Source organism: Ascaphus truei, chromosome 3, assembly GCF_040206685.1.
Source record: "Ascaphus truei isolate aAscTru1 chromosome 3, aAscTru1.hap1, whole genome shotgun sequence".
NCBI classification, from domain to species: Eukaryota; Metazoa; Chordata; class Amphibia; order Anura; family Ascaphidae; genus Ascaphus; species Ascaphus truei.
The window spans coordinates 233,160,518-233,185,072 of record NC_134485.1 but is presented as its reverse complement, the minus strand read 5'-3'; the positions used below and the strand labels follow the sequence as shown (position 1 = coordinate 233,185,072).

Genomic DNA, 24,555 nt, shown 5'->3' with positions numbered 1-24,555 from the left:
AAAGTTATATACTGTACAGAAAGTTATATACAGAAAGTTATATAAAGTTTCTACTACCCTGATCATTTTGGTCCACTTTTTACAGCATGATTAATACATGCGAGATGCTGCCTCACTTAGTAGAAATCACCATAGAAGTGTTTTGTAACATGTCAGACATTAATAAGTTTTGACCAGGCTCTGGAAGAATCACTATATGATACAGCTGATTGCAGTGCACAATAGCTTAAACTAATATTAATAGCACAAAAAAAAATACTCACACAAATAATTTAGGGAGAGAAGGCAGAGATCCAGGGTAGTGAGCAGTGCAGGCATTTATCCAGTCAGTGCATTAGGTTGTTGGGACTGTACGTTAGCCTTTTTTTCCTTTTATCCTCTCCGCTCACTGGTGAGGTGAAGGACCTGACAGCCCTGCCTCCTATCCACCCACATAAAAAAAAAAAAGGTTGTGGAAGTTCTGAATGAAACAGACAAAGGTCTTTGAGAAACTGTTACTTAACTAATGAAACCTGCAATTAAGCTGGTGTTCAGGAAACCGAATGTCCTTCATGTGTGAGACTGGTGGTAACCATTGCCTTAGGATAGCTAGCTGACATGGTGGCAACATCGTTACAGTTTGAGGTTTTACAGTCTTCAATACATCATATGCCAATGCATATCCTCTCTACCTTTTTTTTTGGAGGATGAAGTACAAAACTTAATGTCTGAAAGTTTGATTGGATGGTCTTCCTGACTCCCACTTCAATGAACTCTGTGTGCTGTCAAAATAACTTAACCCCGTTAGTCCTCTTCGGAGAGATTACGTGATCTGTTTCGGTCGCCGGAAGTGATGGGGAAGGTCCACCCCTTGCGTGTAGCCCCGCCCCTTGCGCAAGTTCGCAGAGAGCCCCACGAAACGAAGTAAGTGGCCATGACGTACAGCATAAGGGCCCTCTGGGGTTGCATTTTTCATGACATATACTGTACGTCATTGGGGCACTGAAGGGGTTATTACAAACAAATGACATTGCTCAGTAAGTGGAGTCCAACATAGTAACCTATTGAAGTTGTAAACAAATAATATCATTTAGGAATTTAAATGTTCAACCTTAGTCAATATTTGTTTTGTAATTTCTACCCCTTCGGTGCTGGGGGACCAGCATCACATTTCACAGGCCTATCCAGCATGGAGGGGGTGTTCAAGATATGTATTATCGTCAGATTAAGGCCCATGAATAACGTAACAATTTAAACGGGATGTACAATGCATATGGATGATCTCATCTTTAACAAAATGCTGCAGCAATTCCTGAATGCAGTGATCAGGGCTGGCGTATACAGCAGGTTTTTTTAGAAAACTACAGCTGGTTAACAGAGGGTTTCTCTTAAGAAATGAATTACATCTGTCTTTCTGTAAAATCTAAAATTCCCGGATGTAAAAGACAAATGCTGCAAAGAAAGGTAAAAGTAGCAACTCTCCTCAGCCTTGTTAGGCTACGGCCCCGCTCCCTCAGTCAGCGCGCCCGCACTGCATGCAGGCAGCGCGCTGAGAGGCACAGACCGCTATCTGCGGTCTGGCGGGAGCGGCGGCCGTGGTCTGAGCGGAGGGGGGCGTGGTTTGAGCGGAGGGGACCCTCCCCTCCCTCCATGGGCTCGGTCTCCCGGGCTGCAGGAGGGAGCTGCTGCGGGCTGCTGGAAGGTAAGCAGCTCCCACTCCCTCCCCCTTCCCCCTCAAATGCCCTCCTCACACACGCTGATACACACACGCTGATACACACACACCACCCACTACCTTGTGGAGGAAGCTCTCTGACAGCTCCCGCTCCCGCCCCCGCCGCTGATAGGCTCATTAGCGCACCACGTGACGCATCACCGCCCGGGATCACAATTTTCTTGCATCCCCTGGCGGCTGACGCGTCACAGCACGTTGTGAGCCGTGCAGCGAGGGGGGGACTGGGACCGGCTCAAGTAGGATACCCCTGCTGGTGAGGAACGCGCACGCGGACGTGCTCGCCGCCGGGCGCAGCGTTACCAAAACCTTACCAATAATAAGCACACCTTCTGTTGGTCAGGCGCAAGATAGAGCAACACAATTTTGGGAGCTGCACACTGCATGATAATACTTTTTAGCTATGTGATATTTGAAATGATTAAACAGTCCCGATATGTTGGACTAATCCTAGTAACCCAATTGCTGTTACTGCTGGAAGGTAAGCAGCTCCCACTCCCTCCCCCCTCAAATGCCCTCCTCACACACGCTGATACACACACGCTGATACACACACACCACCCCCTACTTTGTGCCTAGCTCAGGCTCACTAGAGTTTTGTGACAAGCGACTACAAAGTTGAAGGCCAAGAATAACTTCCGCATCCTACTCCCCCTAAAACCAGTGGGATTCAGAGCGCATCCGACAGACTGATCTCCGGGGGGAGCAATGACACCTGGTACTATTAACTGGTTATGAAGCCAGTGATTACTGTTGCAGAATATCAGTTTAAAGAGCTTTGTTGCTAAAGCATGGAAAAAGGAGGGATTGGAATAATGATGCTAGTAGAGACCCATACTGTATGTACGCAGAAATTAGCTGAACAAGCTACAGTAACCTGGAAACAAATGAAGCTTTGTTTCAAAGTTGCTAAGCAAGTGGCACTACTGCTCCTAGGCATTGTGTAGGAAAATCAGGGTACATGTATTTCCTGCCAGCTTTCTGTTATTTCTGCATCAAGTTCCAATAATTACATTGTAAAATCTTTGAGGTAGCAATCCGCCATATTTTATGCATTACAGCATACATTGAAATGACTATATGCAAATACTGTTAATATGGAAAATAAGCAGGTTTTGCCATGGCAGTGCATGACATGCTTAACATTAATTGTACCGTAACAAAGGCCAGAAGAATGAGATTATGTTTAATCAATGAGCATATGCAGTTTTTGCCGATTCAATATATATAGTGCCATGAGGTCTGGAATACTTGACTTAAATTCCAGGTGAGATTGATTTCAATGTGCATTGTCTAAGTGATGACATTTGGTTATAAGTAGTGAGAAAATAAAAATGGATTGGATGGCTATAATTTGGATCTTAAACATTGCGCTGCCGTTCATATTCCATGCATACAATCCACACACATATCTTATGTGTAACACTTATTTAATTGCAACCTTGTGAAGTAAAAACGTACAAAAGAAACTGTGTATTACCAGACATCCACCAGTTGATATGCACCAATGTTAATTAACTATCCAGTAAAGAATTCGCCTTTGTTCACCTGTATGGAAGTCATTGTAGATCTGAAGGTGATTATTGCTGCAGGTGGTGCTAGGACCAGTGAGGGATAAGGGAGCAAGAAGGGCAAGTCTGGAGCTGCCTTAACTGTATATTCTTATTCTAACAGGGTTATCTGTCACACAAACTGTGGTACCTGCACTAAACTGTGCAAAAACACAGTGTACCAGGGTTATAATGGGTTACTTAGCCATGTATAGTATTTGCAGCATACCCAATAATACAATGCTTCCTGGGAACACCTTATATGAAGAATAAAAGAAATACTAACAGGGATCAAGAACAAGGCTTGAGAGCGCCCCTCATCCACCAGAATGCACAAGGCATGTTGGTTGTGGCTGTACATACATTTTATTACTTGTGCTCATTAGATTCATCGTGACGTGAGATGTTGATGTGTTCCTAAAAGTCACATAATGTCAGTTTAACTCTGATACCAGACACAAGATATCCCATCTTCCTAAACTTAGCGGGACATAAAGTAGCGTCATCTCCTCTTAATAAATCCCCTAAAATCCAATGATGTAATCACACACAAGGTGAACAGTGAACATAAAGGTTTTACTGTATCTGCAGAGAGATCTTTGACAAACTCGTGTATGATGGTGCTTGCACTGTAATAATTATACATCTGATTAATGTGATAATGACGATGAAAAACCCAATTTCTAAATGTCTAATACCTAACAAAAATAGGATTTATACTAGGGTTATCAATATGGCATTATAGCAAGCATGCTGTAGCATTGTAATTGTAACTCTAGCTCTTGTCTTCGATTTCTATTTAATGTTTTGAAGCCGTCATACCCTTTCTCTGGGAGATTGCAGCTTCATTCATTTGGCATTCATATCTTGTGTTACTAATGTAAATGTGCTTCTTTCTAGGTTTACAATACTCCACAAAGGCATATCACCAATTGGGGAATGCTACAACCTACTCTGAGCTACCAACAGACCCCACAAAGGTTTTCCTGAGACCCTACCAAGATCTTATTGAACTTGGATTAGAAACCAAGGATTTGAACAAAGATGAAATCAAATATCTCTTGAATCCCAATCCAGTCATTCCAGATTTTTACCATCTCCCAAAGATCCACAAGACATTTGTCGACCATCCGGGTAGACCAATTATCTCGTCCATTGGATCTTTGGGAGATGGTTTATCAAAGTATGTTGACAAGTTCCTGCAACCGTATGCAGGGGGCCTTCCTTCCTTCTTGTTGGACTCTAGGGACCTCATTACTTATTTGCAAGACATCAAATGGGGGGACCAGTTGGTCTCGGTCACCCTGGATGTTACCTTCTTGTACTCAGTGATCAAACATGACCAGGGGTTGGCAGCTGTCCTCCACTTTATAGATGGTCCAGATACTAATGAGTTTAACACCACATTTATCTTATATTCAATTTGGTTTTTACTCGCTCACAATTATTTTTTATTTGATCACAAATATTATTTGCAGTTACAAGGTACTGCAATGGGCACAAGCTTTGCTCCTTCTTGCGCTAATTTGTTTATGGGGTGGTGGAAATCACACTTTATTTTTAGTGCTCAACATCCATTTAGAAATCACATCACCTTTTACAAACGTTTTATCGACGATCTTATTATGATTTGGTAGCACTTCACGCTTTTTTAAATTTTATTAATCAAAATTCTTTCAATTTGAAATTCACTTTTAAGTTTAATCACCATCACATACACTATCTGGACCTTCTACTTTTTGTAGATATGAATAAAAACATCCAGACGGACACATTCAGAAAATTAAATTCACGTAATGTGTTTCTGAAGGCGGACAGCTGCCACCCCCGGGCAGTCATTAAGGGTATTCCTAAAGGCCAATTCCTCAGACTGAGGAGAAATTGTTCTACTCTTGAGGACTTCATCTGTCAGTCTGAGGAATTGTGCACTAGATTTGTCCAAAGGGGATACAAACCGGAAGACTTACAACGCACCTTTGAAGAAGTTTTGGCAGTTGACAGACAGTCGCTACTGGATCCCAAGAGGGGAGGACCCCTGACGGGGGTAAGGGAAATAAGTAATTTACAGACAAATACACAACAACATCACAATCAAAAAATTTCTAAAATTAATTACAACAAACAAGAAAATTGCTAAATTGGATAGGGATGATATTCCTTTACTTATCACACTGTTCAGTAGATCTAGCACTCAGGTCCAGCAGATTGTGCGTAAGCTTTGGGACCTATTGTGTATGGACCACAGTTTGGCAGACTATGTGGAAAAGGGGCCCCGTTTTGTTTACAGGAGAGCAAAGACAATCGCATCTTTTGTAGCTCCTAGTCATATTGCGTCTCCCCGTGCAGCCCCTCAGATCTTCACCACAAAGGGCTCCTTCAGATGTTTTTCAGGTTCCAATTCGAAAAAAACTTTTCAAATTAAATCCCACGTTACCTGCGATACACAATATGTAGTATACTTGCTAACGTGTGGGTGTGGAGCTAATTATGTAGGTCGAACTACCCGAGCTCTAAAAACCAGAGTGATGGAGCATTTAAGATTAATTAATAAAAGGATTAGGATTAGGAAAAGGATTGCTCCCACCCCTTATCTAAACATTTTACGCAATGTATACATGGTAGAGCAAAAAATCTGATAGGGGTATTGAAAAAATCTCTTTAAATGAACGAGGGGGAACAAACTCAACCTTTTGGACCGCAGGGAGGCATATTGGATTTTCATGTTGACGTCTCGTGCTCCCTGTGGTCTAAATGTTGAATGGAATCTCGGTCATTTTTTGACTTAAGTTTCTCCAAACTTGTGTATCCCGTATTTGTTATGTAAGGATAATGATCTTCGTCATTTCTGTCATTAAGTTGGTGATAATATGATTCAATATGGCTCTTTTCGCAGGCTCTCTTTTCTCATTCTCCACCCACCCACCCATCCCCTTTCCCTTTCTTCCCCTTCCTCCACCTTCCCCTTCCCCCCTTCTCCCCCTACCTCCTCCCTCCACTCCCCACTCCCCCTTTCCCTTCCCTTTCATTTACCTTTTCCTATATGAACATTGAACATTATATGGTTTTATGCATTCTTTAAATTCTTGGATTACCAATAACAAATATTCAATAAGGAGATGATTCTATGCGGCATCTTACATTCATTCTGCATTCAACTCTCACCCTAGGGAAGTTGCTTTGTACTAACAGGCAAATTTGTTTTTATATATATTTCTGTATCTGTAATTATATATTGCATACAAGCATTTCTCCCTTTTTTTTTGTAACCTGTTAGAATTATGTTATGGTTTAAGAAAGGAATGTAACTAAGGCCGTGCATGGCCGTGCCGGCGACAGCGACGCGACGTAGCCTGAAAACAAATGCATTGCCGCCGCGTGCGCTTATAGTAAGCGTGACGGAGCGACGTCGCCATCGCGAAAACTGGTAGCCGGCAAAATCTGATTTTTCAAGGGCTGTCGCGTCACGTGACGGCCCTTGAACCAATCAAATTGCCAGAAACACGCGACGCCACGGCCCGGCGAAATATAACTTTTGGCGGCACTATAGGCACGGCCTAAGGAGGATGTTTTGTTTGTCTTTGTTTGTGTATTTGGTATAGAGTTCTGGACCATATGCATTTATTACAGTTGTTTTTATAGAGTGATGTATTTACTTCTTATCATGTTATTATTTTTATCTTTGCCACTGTTTTTTTGCGCTGGATTGTGGGACAATAGGCCACCATTGCAAGGGGGGAGGGAGGACGGACTACACAGCCACTTCTCTTTGGCTATTGGTCCATCTATTGCATGGTGGCTTGCCTTTATTTTAGGTGGGCTGGGGGGCGGTATGTGTGGGGGGTACCCTTCCCCTGGTTTTTGGCATCAGGGGGTCCTCGGGGAGTGTGAGGGCGGTGTGGGTTGTGGTGGGCGGCTTTCTTTTTGTCCGGTTCACCTGCCTCTGTCTCCTGCTCTCGTGTGAGGGACCTCGGGGGCCGGGGGAGAGGGACCTTAGCGCTCTGTCTCATTGGTCCTGCTAAGGCTGCGTCCCTGCTAGCGCTGAGCGGGCAGCGCTTGTGGCGCTTACTTTCATATATAGATATATGCAAGTCCCCGCTCATGCTGTGTGCGTGCTCATGCGCAGGCACACACGTTCACGCACGCTCGGGGCTTAGGTAAACAAAAAAATCTAACTTTCCAGCGCACTCAACTACCCGCAATGCTCCCCCCACGAGCGCGTAAATGCAGGACACCCTACCCTCATGCTAGGAGCGTTCTCCAAGCATGAGCGCACTCAGCACCAGAGGGGACTCAGCCTTAGGCTACATTGCCCTATGGTTCGCTGAGGTCACGGGGGGTTGCGCGCGGTTGAGCGTGCGGGTAATCTGATGCACGCACTGGTGTGCGCGCTCCGGTGTTGACGTCACGTGCGTACCCGTTTTTGCAGCAAATTTTGAAGCGGTAAAGTCACTGTGGGCATGTATTTAAGGAGGGTTCTTCACACTGTTAGGTATACTCCTTGATAAAGGACTTTGTGTCCAAAACGCGTAGGAGGCTGCAATACCCCCTGGGGTGATTTTATTTTTGAATAAAGAATGTTGCATTTTTACCACCTGGTTTCCTGGCAGTGCGCTGCTTATCTCTTTTTTCTGATTACTGGTGTAAAAGGGAAAATTCAGGTTGCAAGTCACATCATCCCCATATTGATATGGGTGACAAAGGATATGGATGCCTACATGTTATCAACATCAGTTTATATGATTGAAATAAAGTCCTCCATTTAGGATAGGATGCCCATTGCAATAAAACAGCAAGTATTAGGGATGGACAGTCACAATTACATCATAGACAATCAAACAGTCAGCACTGCAGTGTGCAGTTCTTACAAGTCTGAAATCTCATTCAAGCTTCAAAGGCAAAAATGTCAAGTCAAAAATAAAATGTATACTTATAATGTTACCAACACAGTCCTTCTACTGCTTGTCTTCAAGGAGATACAGAAACTCTAGCTTTGCACTTGTATTTAACACTGACCATGCGTCAGTGAGTTCTACTGGAAAGATAGGCAACTAAAGCTTTTTTGTCTACGACATAAAAGGGTACAATTAGCAGCATACCCAATAATACAATGCTTCCTGGGAACATCTTATATGAAGAATAAAAGAAATACTAACAGAGATCAAGAACAAGGCTTGAGAGGGCCCCTCATCCAGGAGAATGCACAAGGCATGTTGGTTGTGGCTGTACATACATTTTATTACTTGTGCTCATTAGATTCGTCGTGACGTGAGATGTTGATTTGTTCCTAAAAGTCACATGTCAGTTTTACTCTGATACCAGACACAAGATATCCCATCTTCCTAAACTTAGCGTGACATAAAGTAGCGCCATCTCCTCTTAATAAATCCCCTGAAATCCAACGATGTAATCACACACAAGGTGAACAGTGAACATAAAGGTTTTATCTGCAGAGAGATGTTTGACAAACTCGTGTATGGTGGTGCTTGCACTGTAATAATTATACATCTGATTAATGTAATAATGACGATTAACAACCCAATTCCTAAATGTCTAATACCAAACAAAAATAGGACTTATACTAGGTTTATCTCTTGTCTTCGGTTTCTATTTAATGTTTTGAAGCCGTCATACCCTTTCTCTGGGAGATTGCAGCTTCATTCATTTGGCATTCATACCTTGTGTTACTAATGTAAAAGTGCGTCTTTCTAGGTTTACCAATACTCCACTAGATGGCAGCAGTTAGGCACAAGCAACTAAGGATAATCAGTAAAATCGCTGCAGAGTGCACATCACGTCCTGTCTGTTATTTCCATTACAAATTATATTAGTTGGTGTAAAAGACAAAACACTTATTGTCACGGGGGACTAAATTACTAACACAGCTGCAGTGATTAATGGAGCATGGAGAGCTTCATTAGTTTCCTCTAATGAAACCAACTGAAAAGTCTGAATGTTTATGAGAAGAGGGGGTGCGTATGTATGAGGTTGAAGCTGCGTTGGCGGTCACGAAGTGCATCTTTTATGCCGTTAATGTCCTGACTTCATTTAAAAAAAACCCAAAAAGAAGCAACATTCACTATGTGGGACAAATCAGGTGATATGAAATAATTGTCACGTGTGTTACTGCTGTGAAGCGCTATGTACATTAATGGCGCTATATAAATAAAGACATACACATACAAAATGTCGGTGACAGACCACATACAACATGCAAGGAACAATGCAAGAACATGAGTGCATCTGGGGATATATATGCAAGGAAAGACAGAATTGTAGCATACAGAGTGCTCCTTATCTCTAAATTGGTTGGTAAAATTGGCTCTAACCCAGCTGCGGCAGAGATAGTAGTAACCATAGTAGTGGCATCATACACTGCAGCTGCTATAGACCTTAACGTGACATTTAGCCGGCACGGCTTATTTGTACATGGAACCTCTAAGTATTGTGGTAAATCAAAAATGAACAAAAATAATAAGGAACGTAGTTTATAGAAAAGAAAAAAAAAACTTTGTGATTTATTACAATTCAATATCAAATAAGTTCATCTTGTAAAACACAATAAAAACAGGTTATCCAGCCAAACACTGGCGCTATTTTTATGCTTGTAAAGTAAATGTTTGACAACACAGATTGCAATCACTCAGCCTATGTCTGCATGCACATTGGTATATCATTCCCCAACTGAGTTAAGCACCTATGAAAGGTGGCGAGTGAGAAGTACTAGAAATATAAATCATCTTAATCCATGAGAATAGATGGAACACTTCCACAGGCATCTTAATTGTTTTAGAAGCATGTGGAGTCAATTAACAAACATACCTATAAAGCCACAACCATATTGTCGAGTGAACCATTTAACAGCTTTATGCATTAGGGCATATTCAAAAATGTATCCATTCATGGTGAGTTATTCATTAGATTAGGACCACTTTGTATTGGAGAAGCAAGCCACCAACTATTTAATCTTTTTAAAGACTTTATAATGCATCAACGTATTTTTAAATGAAAAATATTCCGCCTGACTAACATTTCTCTATTAAATTTACAGCAGCCGCCTTATTTAATTGAAAATTCTGGTTCAGGCACCTGGGAACGTATGTAAAATGAAACTTTTTATTCCCCGAATTGCAAGAAAAATAGCCTCCATTGAAAGGCAGAAATGACAATACATGCATAAGCCTTAATGTAAATTATAATTAACGACGTACGATTATATATTTACAAAGGTATCATTAATACAGACTTTAAGAAAGACTGTTATATCCTAACCAAGACATCCAAAGTACAGCCAGTTGGTATACAAGAATATAATGAGATAGTTTAGCTAAGTAACCATGAGATGCTGCTCAAACAAACATGTGTTGACCAATCAGAATGGTGCCATTTTAGTACAGTGGAATCGGTATAGTGATAAGCCTACACTGAGATGTAGTGTGCTGGACTGGGCAGGATGTAACAAATGAATACCAATGCTGGGGCGTTATCAAGGCACAAGGTACCTCCAAGGCCAAAGCCCATATTTACATGAATGGACTGTAAGGTGCCTTACGGCTCAGCACTGATTATTAAATAGGGCTTAACTCTCACAGAAAGCGGATATACGGTATAACCTGTGTAACACCCCTTCCCTACCCCTAAGGGAAACTGCAGGCATTATGTGCTATGGTGCTACCTGTTAGGCGTACAGGGGAATCTAAGCCTCCGATCCTGTGGAGCCTGGGGTGAATGGGTGCAGCGCCTCCACCCATGAGGATCCCAGCGTATATAACTATACTGTATACCCCTAATAATCACACTCACAACAGGGTAGACAATACTCCTTTACTATGGTCCCATAGTATAACCCGAAGATAATAATATGCAACACAGCAATAATAACGCCTATAATAATACAATAACAATACAATACAATATGGGGCTTGTTCGCCACAATACTTAGGGTGCTCTGAGCACCTAGAACCCAGTGTTCATCAGAACCTCCCTTGTCCCAAATGTATATGTGAGGGCAGCGCTACCATCCCCTGTGTATCGTTGGTGCACGTCTACCTTCCTGGTACACGCCTGTAACCAAGAGATGCTCCCAAAGAAGATGGGGGTCGGGTCCCACATCGCAGGGTCTCGGACACCAAGCCCCTCACGCATCACGTCCGGCCACCACGGGCTGCTGCCTCCAGCCGGCGTAACTCACAGTCTGCTGTCCTGCTTCGCTGGAGTATCTCACTACAGGGGTAATCATTATGCTGTGGGAGGTCCCTACAATACTCAGATACAGTGAGGGACTGCCTGGGGCCCAGGGGTAAGGTTCTGGCCTAGTCTAGGAAGCTTGACAAGCTCCCTGGACACTACCTCCTCCTTCCACGGCTCTAGGTCAACTGCCACTAACGGTCCTCTGTCCCGTGGAGGAGATTCTCTTCTTAGAACCTTTCATTCCGGCAGCGCCAATCCCAGCATGGCCGCAGCCGTGCTACACACAGTCTATAATGCACATGCAGCGCCAACCGTAAGATGGCCACCACATCTTCCCCCAATAATCCTGAGCCATGGAACCGGCTCCCTACGGAGGTAAGGGAGTACCCTGCTACACCTGTGATACAGTTTTTAAATTATTGCCACCACAGGGCAAAATACCACCAGATTTATTAAAGGAAAAGTATGAATTGACTGCAGTCCTTAAATAAGCTGCAGGGGAAACCTTAATGTCATGCAAGGGAAACTATTTTCATCTTTTTGCTTTTGAAGACTCTAAGTTATAAATTAGAAAAAGAGATAACTATGGAAATTCCACGATGAAAAAAATTAAATAAAAAATAAAAATGATGTGCTGTGTCACTTCGTTGATAAGACAGAGAGCACTTAACCCATCAAGGCCTTTGAAGTATTAGAAACAAACACAACTAGCAAATTAAACGGAAGTCAACAGCTAAACAATTGTTGCCAGCTGCACCTAAAGTACAGTACCATGAGTAACTTGTGTACGACTGAAGCCTCACTGAATTGACATGCACCAAAACAATGGCATTTGCATCATCTATCAAGATTTCGGTAATAAATAGCAATAGTATAATAAACTACAATACACACCAGTCTACATTTAATTCCCTCAATGGAGCAATCGAAGCGGGATGTTTATTAAATTTGTTTTTTATTTTTTACATATGAGGGTGGTTAGGCCTCCCTGGTGGGTAGCGAGGGAGGGGGTAAACCCCTTAATTACTATAATTACAATAATTACTATAGCGGTTAGTAACCACAAAGGTGACTAAGGGGCTAGTGGCCATAGTTTGTTTTCTATTGTAATGTTCCTGCCAACGGAGGACAAGGACTGTGATGAGGATAAGGACGGCCTTCATCCTGACAGGGGTAAGTGCAACTTTTATTTACTTTATGCTGGCTGGTTTTATTTTTAATTGGCAGACATTGGGTGTTGTATTTATGTATTGCACTGTTATTTTTTAATGGGGAAAAGCGCTATTTGCCATCTTTGGTTAATAGCACTTTTACCTATTCCTGTCGTTGGTACAGGGGGTGGGTGACAGGGTTAAATAGCAGGCACTGCATAGTTGTTGGTACAGGGGGTGGGTGAAGGTAGTAGTTGCGGTAGGGTAGCACGAGTGGTTAACCCTTCATTTTCTTAGCCATTGTAACCGCTAAGGTTATGAAGGGGTTAACTTCTACTGCTACCCTCCCGCCTGGCCTAAACTCCCACCCTGTGGCAACTACAAGCTTCACCCACCACCTGTACCAACAACTATGCAGTGCCTGCTATTTAACCCTTTCATTACCTTAGCGGTCAGCCACTAAGGTAATGAAACTGGCTGCAATTGTATTTTTATTGCACAGGATTGCTACCTGAGTCCGGCGGGGACCCTCTGGGACCCGTAGAAACTCCAGGGGGCTTCTGCTTGTTTGCATCTTGCCAAAATATTACACGTTTTTAAAGTACGATATGCTTATCCCTGCTTAGTGAATAACAGTTTCTGGCAAAAAATGCGATTTCTGGCATTTTCTGGCTTATCGTGTGAGTGTTATAGTACTATAAAAATCCGTTTTAGTGCGATATTGCCCTGTTATCGGAGCTTTGTGAATAGCAACACAGGCAATATTGCACTACAAGGGCAGTTATAGTGCTATAAGCCACTTATCGAGGTTTAGTGAATAAACCCCTATGGGTCTTCTGGCTCTAGAAACAAAGTGGTTACAGAATACTTTAACAGTCTTTGGGTTTAGAAGATTCGAACAATGCTTTTCAGGCGGTATCAGTGAATAGGCTCAGCAAGGTTCTGGGGGCCTATACAATGTTCTACATATTTTCCATGGAGTGCCTGTCTCCTGTGTTGCAAGATATATCCCAAGATGCATCTGCCATCTCCATATCCGAAAAATGGTTTAACTACTATAAATCCTTTGTTTAATCCAGATTAATTACAGCCTGGCTATAAAGGAAGCCCTTGTCCTTTACATGAATATGATTAATTGCATGGGTATTGCACATAAATAACCATCAGTCGTTTAATAAAGAAAATACAATGTTTGCATGTAAGCAGCTTTTAGCATACAAAAAAAAACATGAGCCGGTTACAGGAAGTGGAGGAGCTGGCAGATAAGCACACTGGAGTCTCCCCCCTTATCATAGGGAGGCAAGCACACACCCCTGCACTTTTATCCCCTTCCAGGCCAAAAAAAAAAAGCTTTACACAAAGCCTCATCTCTTAAGTCTGGAATGCACCTCGACTGTTTGAAGACATGACTTAGACTTGACACCTTTCTGTACGCTGTTGAGACTCGTCTGCTGTTAACCGCAGACTGTGTGCCTGAGGGGGCTTCAGGGTATAACGACCCTCATAGTCTGCATTTTACTTGTCACATCCGCTCTAAACCTTTGTCTGATCAGCTTTCTTGGTGAATCTCCCCCATCACTGCACATTCTTCATTATTGATGCTTCGCCCCTTTCATTGTGTTGCAGTGCAGGGTCCTGAAGCAGCCCAGGTTGAAAGTAAGACTTCTAATTAGGCCACGGGAGATGGGAGCCTGTCAAGTGTCACTCATCTGTAATGAGTTACTCATTTAAAACATTGTATCATAGACATTAATAAGGTCTCATTCCTAAAATAAAAAATATTTTACAAAATGCTACCTTTTGGTGCAGAAACCGGAATCTTTTTCGACATTGACCCATGCTGCTACAAATCTTTTTTTTTGTTTTAACAAGTCACATTCTTAAAGGTGACGCCAGCATACAGGGATGTATATAGCTAGATCAACATTCCCAAGAAGTCAGAAGATCTAAACTTGATAAAAGCCAATATTCTCACAAATACTTTTATCCATAATCCACGCCAATTAAACAAACAAGAAAATAAGGTAACATTCATATCGACAACACAGATTTGCATCCTGCCATTGCTGTAATTTTACTTAGCTACTTGACTTGTCCATTTAAGCATTTTGTTCTGTATTCCTCAAACAGGGAGTTTCATTGTTAGAGATCATTTATACAGTTCTGCACCTAGCTAATGCATTTCACAACAAACGCATGTCCATTCACCTCTTGTTTTCCTGTCCTCCCTCTACAAACAGATGTATCTATTGTCAGATGTAACTTATTATTCAGAATAACGCCCTCAGTGATTATCATTTACTAGGCTGGAAAAAGTCATGGTTTCGCCTCAGTGTGTGAAACACTGTAGTTCGCTTGGTTTAATATATATATGAAAATAAAATCAGGTTTCCCACAGGAACAAAAGGGCACCCAAGCTTTAATCCTGAAGCCTTTCTTCACGTTTCAGTTGTTTGGGTTTCCAGATGAAGCGCAGTCAATGCTGGGTATTACAAGACTGAGGCATTTTGGGATGAGTTTATTTCACTACACACGGTGTATGAGCCTTGGGCCCTTGTGCAATATCGTTGGAAGATGCGGCCAGCCAAATACTGCCATTGATTTTACATTACTAATACGTCTGATTCCGACTGCATTATTATAGATTAGGAATGGGAAATACTGCAATCAGTACCACTAGAAAGAGAGGACTTCAGTGGTATAGGAATAGCTTTTACACCTTTGAGCTATTGAAAAATCTATTCATTTATCCTTTATATGGGTAGTAAAGAAAGTGTTTCCATCCAACGCCATACTAAACTTCAATTTATTTTAAATTGGTAGTATTACTTAATTCATTATACAGCTCTACTTATTAGAACAGACTTTCTTCATGCTGATTTTTGTGGATATATTATTTCTATTGCTAGTATGTGTTACTCGCTACTTTTTTTTAACATAAAAACACACTGGCTAAGAGTAGCAACTTTTGTGCTATCTGCATTGTATGTGTATTCAAGTAAAGAAGAAGTAGAACAACAAAAGACAAACAATATCCGTGCTGTTTCAGGACAGATGCCGTAGGTTTATCCTTGTCCTAGTTTCCTGTGGCTGCACGCTCCCTGTATCTGTCCGTCCCTCTGTCTTGCAGCTGTCGTAAGTGCTGTCTTGGAACTTGAAAGGGAATTTTCAGGGTTTCCCCTCTGCATTTCCAGCCAGAGTGAAGAGTGACTCGTGGGGGCAGAAGCCATATTTCAGTAGCACTCCTTTTTAACGCACATGGAGTGCTGGGTTTGGGTTCTGGGCTTATAGGGGCGGTGTGTGTTTGTAACATAGCAGAAGTGTGTAAATTGCCATTCTTATTTATTCTTTATAGACTTTTTTTTTTTTTTAGAAATAGAGTTATACTATGTGTATTTAATATGTCCACAGCACCGTTACAACATTATAGGCACATTTTAACATATTTAAGATCTATAATGTCAGCAGCATGTATTTTCAATTCACTATTTAGCAGGTATAACATTGGTTTTTATCATGCACTATATAATCTATCAGAAGGGTCCTTTAACACACCTAAACACTAAAAACCATCTGCCTGTACCCATGTTATTCAGCATGTGCAATCTTTATTCGGACTAATGACCTTACATTAACATGATAGCACTGATGAACTCTCAGTTATGGGTGCAAATCTTGCAGAATACAATATAGAATACAAATGAATGCAAGTGAGCGATTGTGTATATATACAGTACAAACAGGCTTTAGTGTGCCCATGTCATTTTTTGACATTTTAGGTTCTTCTTAATTGCACCAACAAAGAACAATAAATACAATTTATGCTACAAAAATTACCCACTTAAAATTGACTGTTATGCCACTGTTTTTTGTGTGGGTAATATAATGCAGTGTCCGAAAACAGCCAAAGTAATGGGAGAATGTGTGAGTTAGGTGAAAGTAAACTTTCTACAAATATCAATGTATACATTTCGAAACCCATATTTAATTGCAGGTATTACATAGCATGCAACATATAAGGGGTAATTCTATGTAGTCTGAAGCGGTCGTTTGGGACATTTTTGTCCGAAAATCCCCATAGACGTCAACTGGGATTTTCAGCCGAAAAAGGCTTGCATGTGAACCACATTGTATGATATAGTACAGGGGAGCGCAAACTGGGGGGGCAGGAGATTTGTCTGGGGGGCGTGGGCGGTTGCAGAGGTCCCGCGCTCTTCCCCCAGGCATTTAAATTAAATGCCTGGGGGATCGCGTGAGACCTCTGCAACAGGGAAATTTACCGAGATTCGGAAGCTGTGGCGCGTCTCCATGGCAACGCAGCATCAAATTACGCCACAGGGTCATGTGACGTGACCCCGGAGCGTCATCTGACGCGGCGGCAGGTTGGAGGGGCGGGCGCAAATCTGGAGCAGACCAGACAGGGGGGCGCAGCAGGAAAAGTTTGCGCTTCCCTGAATTATAGAATAAGGCTAATAGACGTGGGCAAAGTTTGCCAGGCTATTGCTGCAATATTTTTTCAAATGTTGCATTTGGTGTGTTTGTGTTTGTAATTCTTGCAGTATATGTAGCCTCAGCAATTTCAATCCAATCTCACTCCTAACCAGCGTTAATGTTTTCACAGATGTCACCTGTCGTAATTATAAAAGTAAGCTTTATGCCAGTTAAATGTCATGCCAAAAGCCACAATTCTCATTCATGTAAGTCCTTGACAGCTAAGTGATATGTATTGTGGGCATGAGAGCTACTGTCAGGTTTATGAAAGAACTAAAATCACAAATGTGTAAGGGAAATACACTATTCAATACGTGACTGAAAAGGGAATGTTAAAAATGTTGACAAATGATATGCTTACAAAGCAACAATTAACCAGCGTTCAGCGGCCAAGGCTAACATTTCATAAAACTTCACACAACAACATCCGTTTCCGGACAAAACTATTTTCACATAAACCCCCCGTCCCCAACAAATACTACATTGATGTAACAATAATGAACAACACATAGAATAAACACAGAGCAGGGCCATTGTCAGGTTCTACCATATTTGTGTTTTGGTTGTGCGATTGTGTAAAATAAAGGGAATGAATGGAATTTGTCTTTGTGTTGCACGAAATCCCTTCAAATAAGCTCAGAACGCCCCATTAGCAATATAAACAGGAAGGAAAACAGAAGGAAACTTTGTACTGTACCAAAGTTAGATCTGAAATATTCCATTCAGTGCAGAATGTACATTATTACCACATTAAAAACAGAATGCATCGCATATTAAAACATTGCTCATTGCAGGACGACAAACTCGGAAATACTGTCATATATTTTTACAGCATTAAATAAACTGAAATGTAACTTATTCAACATAGCACAAGAAGAAGGGACACTAGATTGGCGCCAAAAAATACAGTGAAAGACAACTGGAGGAATGGAGCTGGAGGTGTGAAATGGCAGAAACATAAGGAAGAGAGAGGAAATTAGGGAGTAGATGGGTGATAGATTTACTCAGTGTAGGGGGATATATATTTGTATGTATTCTCCTGAACCGCTTTCCTACCAAAGGGCCCTGTAGCACAATTTGCTTAGCAGGCCCTATCATGTTGGTCCTCAACCTACAATTTAGCAAATGTAACATGTGATGCAGTTGTGGCGTCAACGTAACTGTGCATTCTCAGAGAGTAAACACTTGCAAATACCGCAGTGGAAGAAACAGTCCGCAGTAAATCTGACCTACTGTACTGTGTTGTATAATATGACGTGTACCTCTTAGTGACTTTAATAAGAGTCAATGCACTGCAGCAACTCCTATCTCCATAGAAATCTGCTCTATGGGGGGGATAGATTCATATAAAGCAAATGCAGATTTAAGCCTTGCTCCATTTCCTGCTTGGGTTTGCATGAAATGTAAGAGAATTTCCTACAGTTGGTGCAAATTGTAGACGTTTATTCTCCCTCAGACCAGGCGAATTTCCTTGACGCATATAAAGGTTGAACAACTTCTTTACCCCTCAATAAAAAACACCCACACAAATCCTCTATTCACACCCTCCATCTACTCCTTCCTGCTGCTGGGGATCTCCCCTAGGCCTGAAGTCAGACATACACACCTGATCTCACCCACGCCTCCCTGCCATCTCTTCCCCTGCAAATGGTGTTAACCTTCCACGTTAACACTGACTAACCTTAAAACTCGCTACACAATTCAAGCATCCCAATAGCCTGCACTCATGGCTATTCTCCCACACAGTGACTCCTACATTGTGACCAAGCACTACCATCTACAGCACTTATTCCCTCACCTACTGTCTCTGTAAGTTTCCCATCAAACCACTTAGATTGTAAGCTCTTTGGGGCAGGGATTTCCTTTCCTATTGTCTGATGTTGCTGCACTTATTGTATTATTATAATTCTCTGTACTGTATTCTTTGTGAAGCGCTGAGTACACTTTTGATGCCATATAAATAAAGACATCCAATGCAATACAAAGGTGAAACTGAGATGCTCAGAATTGGATTTATTGGTTACTAGCTGATATATCCGGCGCTGCCCGGGATGTAAATCCGTAATAGGTAGTATTATTTATAAATAGGGTAACAATAGGATGACTATTTGGTGGAAAGGTTGAATAATAATGTTGAAAAGAAATATGAAAGAAAATGTAATACGATGTTGTTTAAAAATGGTTTATTGTAAACACACCACAGTACAATGTATTATATTTTGGTGACATAAGTGATGTAAAAAGTGAGGTGTGTGTCCCACTAGGGTGTGATCGGGTGTTCAGTACGGGTGGCGGGTGGGTAGTGAGTGCTGGCTGTGGGTGGGGGTCCCGCTAGGGTGTGAGGCGGTGGGTGTCTGGCAAGTGCGGGCAGCGGCTGGTCAGTGATGTCGGTGCGTTGGGGTGTGAGTGCGGTGGGTGTGAGACAGGAGGCGCTGGGTGCGTGGTGAGTGGGTGCGGCGGCTAATCAGTGATGTCGGTGCGTAGGGGTCGGAGGCGACGGGTGTGTGTCGAGTGTGGCGGGTGGGTGAGAGGCGGCAGGTGTCTGTTGAGTGAGGGCGGTGGCTTTGGGGCGCAGGGGTGTGAGGCAGCGGTGGCTGAAAGGCAGGGGTGGTGGGAGGGAAGGCAGGGGGGAACGGGGGAAGGCAGGGGCGGGGTGGAGGGAGAAGGCAGGGACAGGGGGGGAGGCGGGGGTGGGGGTCACTGTGTGTTTCATTGTGTCTGTCACTGTGTGTGTCATTGTGTCTGTCCCTGTGTGTGTCAGTGTGTCTGTGTGTCTGTCACTGTGTGTCAGTGTGTCTGTCACTGTGAGTGTCGGGGGGGGGGGTCAAAAATGGAGCTGGGGGGGTCACAAACGGAGCTGGGGGGGTAAAAAACGGAGCTGGGGGGGGTCAAAAACGGGGCTGGGGGGGTCAAAAACGGGGCTGGGAGGGTGGTCAAAACAGAGCGGGGGGGGGGGGGTCAAAAACGGAGCTGGGGGGTGTGACAGATATGAGGGAACAGTAGTGAAAAGAGGGTATTACGGCCCTAAATTAGTGCAGGGTTTCTGCTCCACTCCACGGTTTGGAGATTTACCAAGGGGAATCCAGACCGGGACTTCTAGCTCTCCCAGCTTTCACAGGACTGGAGCAGCTGATTGAGCAGGGAGATGATTAAAAGGCTGCTCTAAACAGAGCAAGACAGGGCTGTTTGACTCTCAAGAGGAGGGTGTGCTGAAAAGCTGTGTTATGTTGAGAAAAAGACTTTTGTTTTGTTTGTTTGATTTACTCTTGTTATCTGCTGTAGCATTTGTATGGCAAAATAAACAGGCCAAGCTTTTCACCTCTGTGACTCTCTCTTCTACCTGGAAGGCTGTGTGAAAGTGCTGATCCTTGGACAAAAGGTACAGAGCAAGAAGGTACTTTGTTACAGGGGGGTCAAAAACGGAGCTGGGGGGGTCAAAAACGGAGCTGGGGGGGTGGTCAAAAACGGAGTGGGTGGGTCAAAAACGGAGCTGGGGGGTCAAAAACGGAGCTAGGGGGGATCAAAAATGGAGCTGGGGGGGTCACAAATGGGGGACTTAACTGAGCTCCATTTTTGAAACCCCCCCCTAGCAGCAGCAGCAACAGCCGGCGCCACCACCACCACCACCAGGGAGCATTTCCTCACCTCAGACAGCAGCAGCAGTGTGGCCGGGGGTTGGGGACCCCTGGGTTAGAGCGCACCGGCCAATGAGAGCCGTGGGGGGGCGGGCAATCCAGGAGGGGCGAGACACCAGCCAATGAGAGCCGTGGGAGGGCGGGCGGACCGACGGACCGATGGACCAATCAAATGGTCTCTAGAGACTCACAACCAAGATTTTCAAATTTATATATATAGATTATAATGTGTGCATCATGTAGCACCTCCCTAACTCCTCCTATGGAAACATGCTGGATCTCAAACTAATGGGGCATAAAACAGGAGCAAAAACATTGATACATTGGCCCAACAAGACGCAAGATGAAAATGATGCTCTTTACATTGCTACATCACCTGCTATATGTTATCTTAAGGTACTGGTTCCCAATATTTTTTATTAATGGGTCCCTACAACATAATTTGTATTGTTTTGGACCCTCCATTCTGTATTCAGTGCACAAAGAAAGATGTCCAAAATGTAACATTTGGGTCCCAAAACAATCCCATAAAAACATGTAGTCCCCAGTTTTGAAATTGTACCGAGGGATCTCACGGAACTGACCTGTTGACCCCCCACCTCCGAGCACCCCCATGATTCCCCAGGTATACTGTATGTGGGATTTGTTGTGCAAGTGTTTGAATACAAAAGAAACGACAAATGTAGCCGCAGAGTCGCAAATGGAAATTGTCGACGATTTGTCCCGAGTAAGTATGACCGAGAAAACAGCCTGGCTCTTGGGATTCAGAGGCACCGCAAATCATGTTTGAGGGATAGTACCGGTATTAAAAAAAATCCCCTTAAAAAACCCTCCCCAAAAAGCACAGAAGCAGCGCGGTCTGTTGCTTTAAATAAGTAGTAGTTTACATTGTGTAATTTTTTATTTGGGTTATTGTTGCAGGAAATTGTAATTCTCTCTCTGTATCTGTTTCTGATCCCTTCTTTCTGTTGTAGCCCCCTTTCCCTATGACAATGGGAACTACGCGTGCTGCCTTTACCTGAGGCTCACAGAAGGCCTGAGCCTCCGCCGCTTGGAGCCTGGGGTGAGCTCTCGGTCTCTTCGGTAAGGCGCCTCCACCTGGGAGGGATCCTAGCTCTGCAGGATAACCCCTCACTGGTGCCAATACAGTATTGGGAAATACGCACACACAGGTATAGTATAACAGTTTACTAACACACACACAAATAATGATAGTACAATACCCAGTAACCCAGCCTAATACCCACACGGTATATGCCCAATACCAAGTCCACCCCAATGTCCACACTCCGGTGAGATTCCCCCAAAGTACTGAGGGTGCCCTGGGCACCTGACCACCTTGGTGTCCACAAAGCGAAGCCCACCCAAAGTGTGTGTGGAGTAGCGCTACCCCTGTGTGATATCGTTGGTGCATGTGGTACCTCTCCTGGTCTCAGCCCAGACCAGGATACACTAAAGATCCAGATTCAGCATGGCCTGCAACGTGAGGCCACGATGCGGGGTCAGCCAAATCTCTCTCCTTACCGGAGTCGTCCGCCTCTTGAGGGAGCTCCAGCTGGAGTGTCTCCCTTAAAGTCTATAGGTGCATGTGGTCTGATCCCAGACCACAGGCCTCAGATGCCCGCATGGCCGTCCGGTCACTGATGGAGCACGCTATCGCTAAAATGCTAAGGGGAGTGTCCCTATCTGGGGGGTGGGGGCTTTCCTGCAGCACAAACTATAAGGCTAGGGCCTAGCTGGGGCCTATGGGGCAGCTCTGGCCTAGAACGGGGGCCACTGGCACCCGGTCACTACATTCCCCATTGGTGTTCCTACTCTGACTGAGTGCGCGGCTTTCTGCGCGCCAAACTGCATCTTCCCTGCAAGCCCCTATGGCTCCTGGGACATGTAGTCCCTTGCGAACCGTGGGCAAGATGGCCGCCGCAACTTTGGTATTGCGCATGTGCAAGGACTCCACTATGCATGCATGCATGCGCAAGAATCCAATATGGCGGCGCCCGCAACCCTGCACAGCCGTGGAGCTCCGGCGCTCCAACACCCCACAGACGTCCCCCTCCCTGGCACAGGAGGTAAGAGGGGAGCTGGCTACACTATCTATTTCTTATTCATTCCCTCCCATTTCTTTGCCACTTTCTGTATCTTTCCGTGTCCCTTCTGTCACTCTAAGCCCTCAGTGCAAGTCTTTTAGGCCTTCCGGGTTGGGAAACATTCTTAAGGGTTAATGAAGCATTGCAGCCTTTGTCTTCTCCGTGCGATAGTCCTATGTGGTACTCGGTGGGCAATACACATTGAACGGCTTTACCTAAAAACTCGGATTTATTAATGGGCTGTAATAAAAGGAATCCCCCTCCCACTTCAATCAAGACCTACTGTCCCCTGCCATTTCCTATGTGACAACAGCCCCCATTGCATCATTTACACTGCTGTCAATTATATCTATTGTAATCAAGACCTACTGTCCCCTGCCATTTCCTATGTGACAACAGCCTCCCATTGCATCATTTACACTGCTGTCAATTATATCTATTGTAACACGAGAAAAATATCATTCATTACATAATGAAAATATAAAAAATGATGAATACTTTTTTTATATACCATATACTGCTGATGACAGTGAAATAATAAACAGGTGAAAACTGACAAAGATTAGGATTTTGAAATATGAAAAGTCAGAAATAGATCAGCAGAACATGAACTATCAGGTTATGTTATGAACGCATTTTTATTTTTCGAGGAGGGAATGCTGCTATAAAGCTGCAGAGCAAGCAATATCCTACATGTGTGTGTTTTTTTTTTTTTAAATAATCAGTTCTGTACTGTGAGAAAATGCTTGTAGCATTTTTTTTAATTTAAATTTTCATGTATTATAATATAACAAACCTTTTTTGTTTCTATAGCAACCATTTACAAAGTCACATCCCCTCTCTCTTCTGAAACAAGACTCTGGCAAATCCCTTTTTCAGCCCTACCCTCTCGCAAGCAGTGCACCAATTGTATCTAGTGACTTCCTGGTCACATGATCTTCCCCACAGAATGTTGCATGTTTGGTCCTCTTCTGCTGAACTGACAGCCATTTAGTGAGAACGGAGAACGGATCGATCGGCGACTTACTTATCATTGTGTGGATTATATTGATGCACATATTAAAGGGGGAACAATTTTTTTAATTAAAAAAATGGCAGCTTGGACTGATCTTTAAAGCTGCAGTTCAGTCAATATCCTGCATGTGTGTTTTTTTTTTAATAAAACAGTTCTGTAGTAAGAAAAAATACTTTTAGCATTTTCTGTTTTTAAAAAAACTACTTTGAAAGACCAATTTTCTTGTAGTCTATTTTAACAACCATTTGCTAAGGCACTGCCCCTTCATGTCCTGTCACAAGCTCTGGCACACCCCTTTGTCAGCCCTGCCCTCCCTCTAGCACATGTCAGTGCAGGAGTGCTCATGAATATTCATGAGCTTCCACTGAGTGTCAGAAGCAGAAGAAAAACATATGCCATATCTAAAGATCTTGCCAAATTTTGCTGATCAATACATGGAGAACGAATTGACTGGCAGCTATACTGTTCTTTAGATAATTAGAGATTGCCCACATGAAACTATTGAAATAAAAAAAAAAAAAAAAAAAAAAGACTGAACTGCAGCTTTAAGATCCATCTATTTAATCAGACTACGATGTTCACCTATGCCTACAGAATACTGTGTCCATTAGGAAGGGGTCAATGCAGAATATGGTATGTGGATTTTTGTCTGTCACGTTATTGACATGACTGGTGCTTGGTGCTACTTTTCCCACAACGTATAAAAATGAGATTCAAGTGACTGAAAA

General features: G+C 43.1%; 1 protein-coding gene across 7 annotated transcripts in view; it reads right to left on the bottom strand.

The window, feature by feature from the left end:
* EDAR (ectodysplasin A receptor) overlaps positions 1 to 24,555 on the bottom strand; it is a 127,810-nt gene that overhangs the window by 52,957 nt on the left and 50,298 nt on the right. Inside the window, exon 1 of one of the 7 annotated variants that reach the window (XM_075590313.1) lies at positions 264 to 421. The exons of the other annotated variants lie outside the window; for them this stretch is intronic. Within the exon in view, the coding sequence (XP_075446428.1) occupies positions 264 to 318 (55 nt within the window). The 5' untranslated portion in view covers positions 319 to 421. Of the gene's footprint in view, positions 1 to 263; positions 422 to 24,555 lie in introns of those variants that run through there. 7 annotated transcript variants of the gene reach the window in all.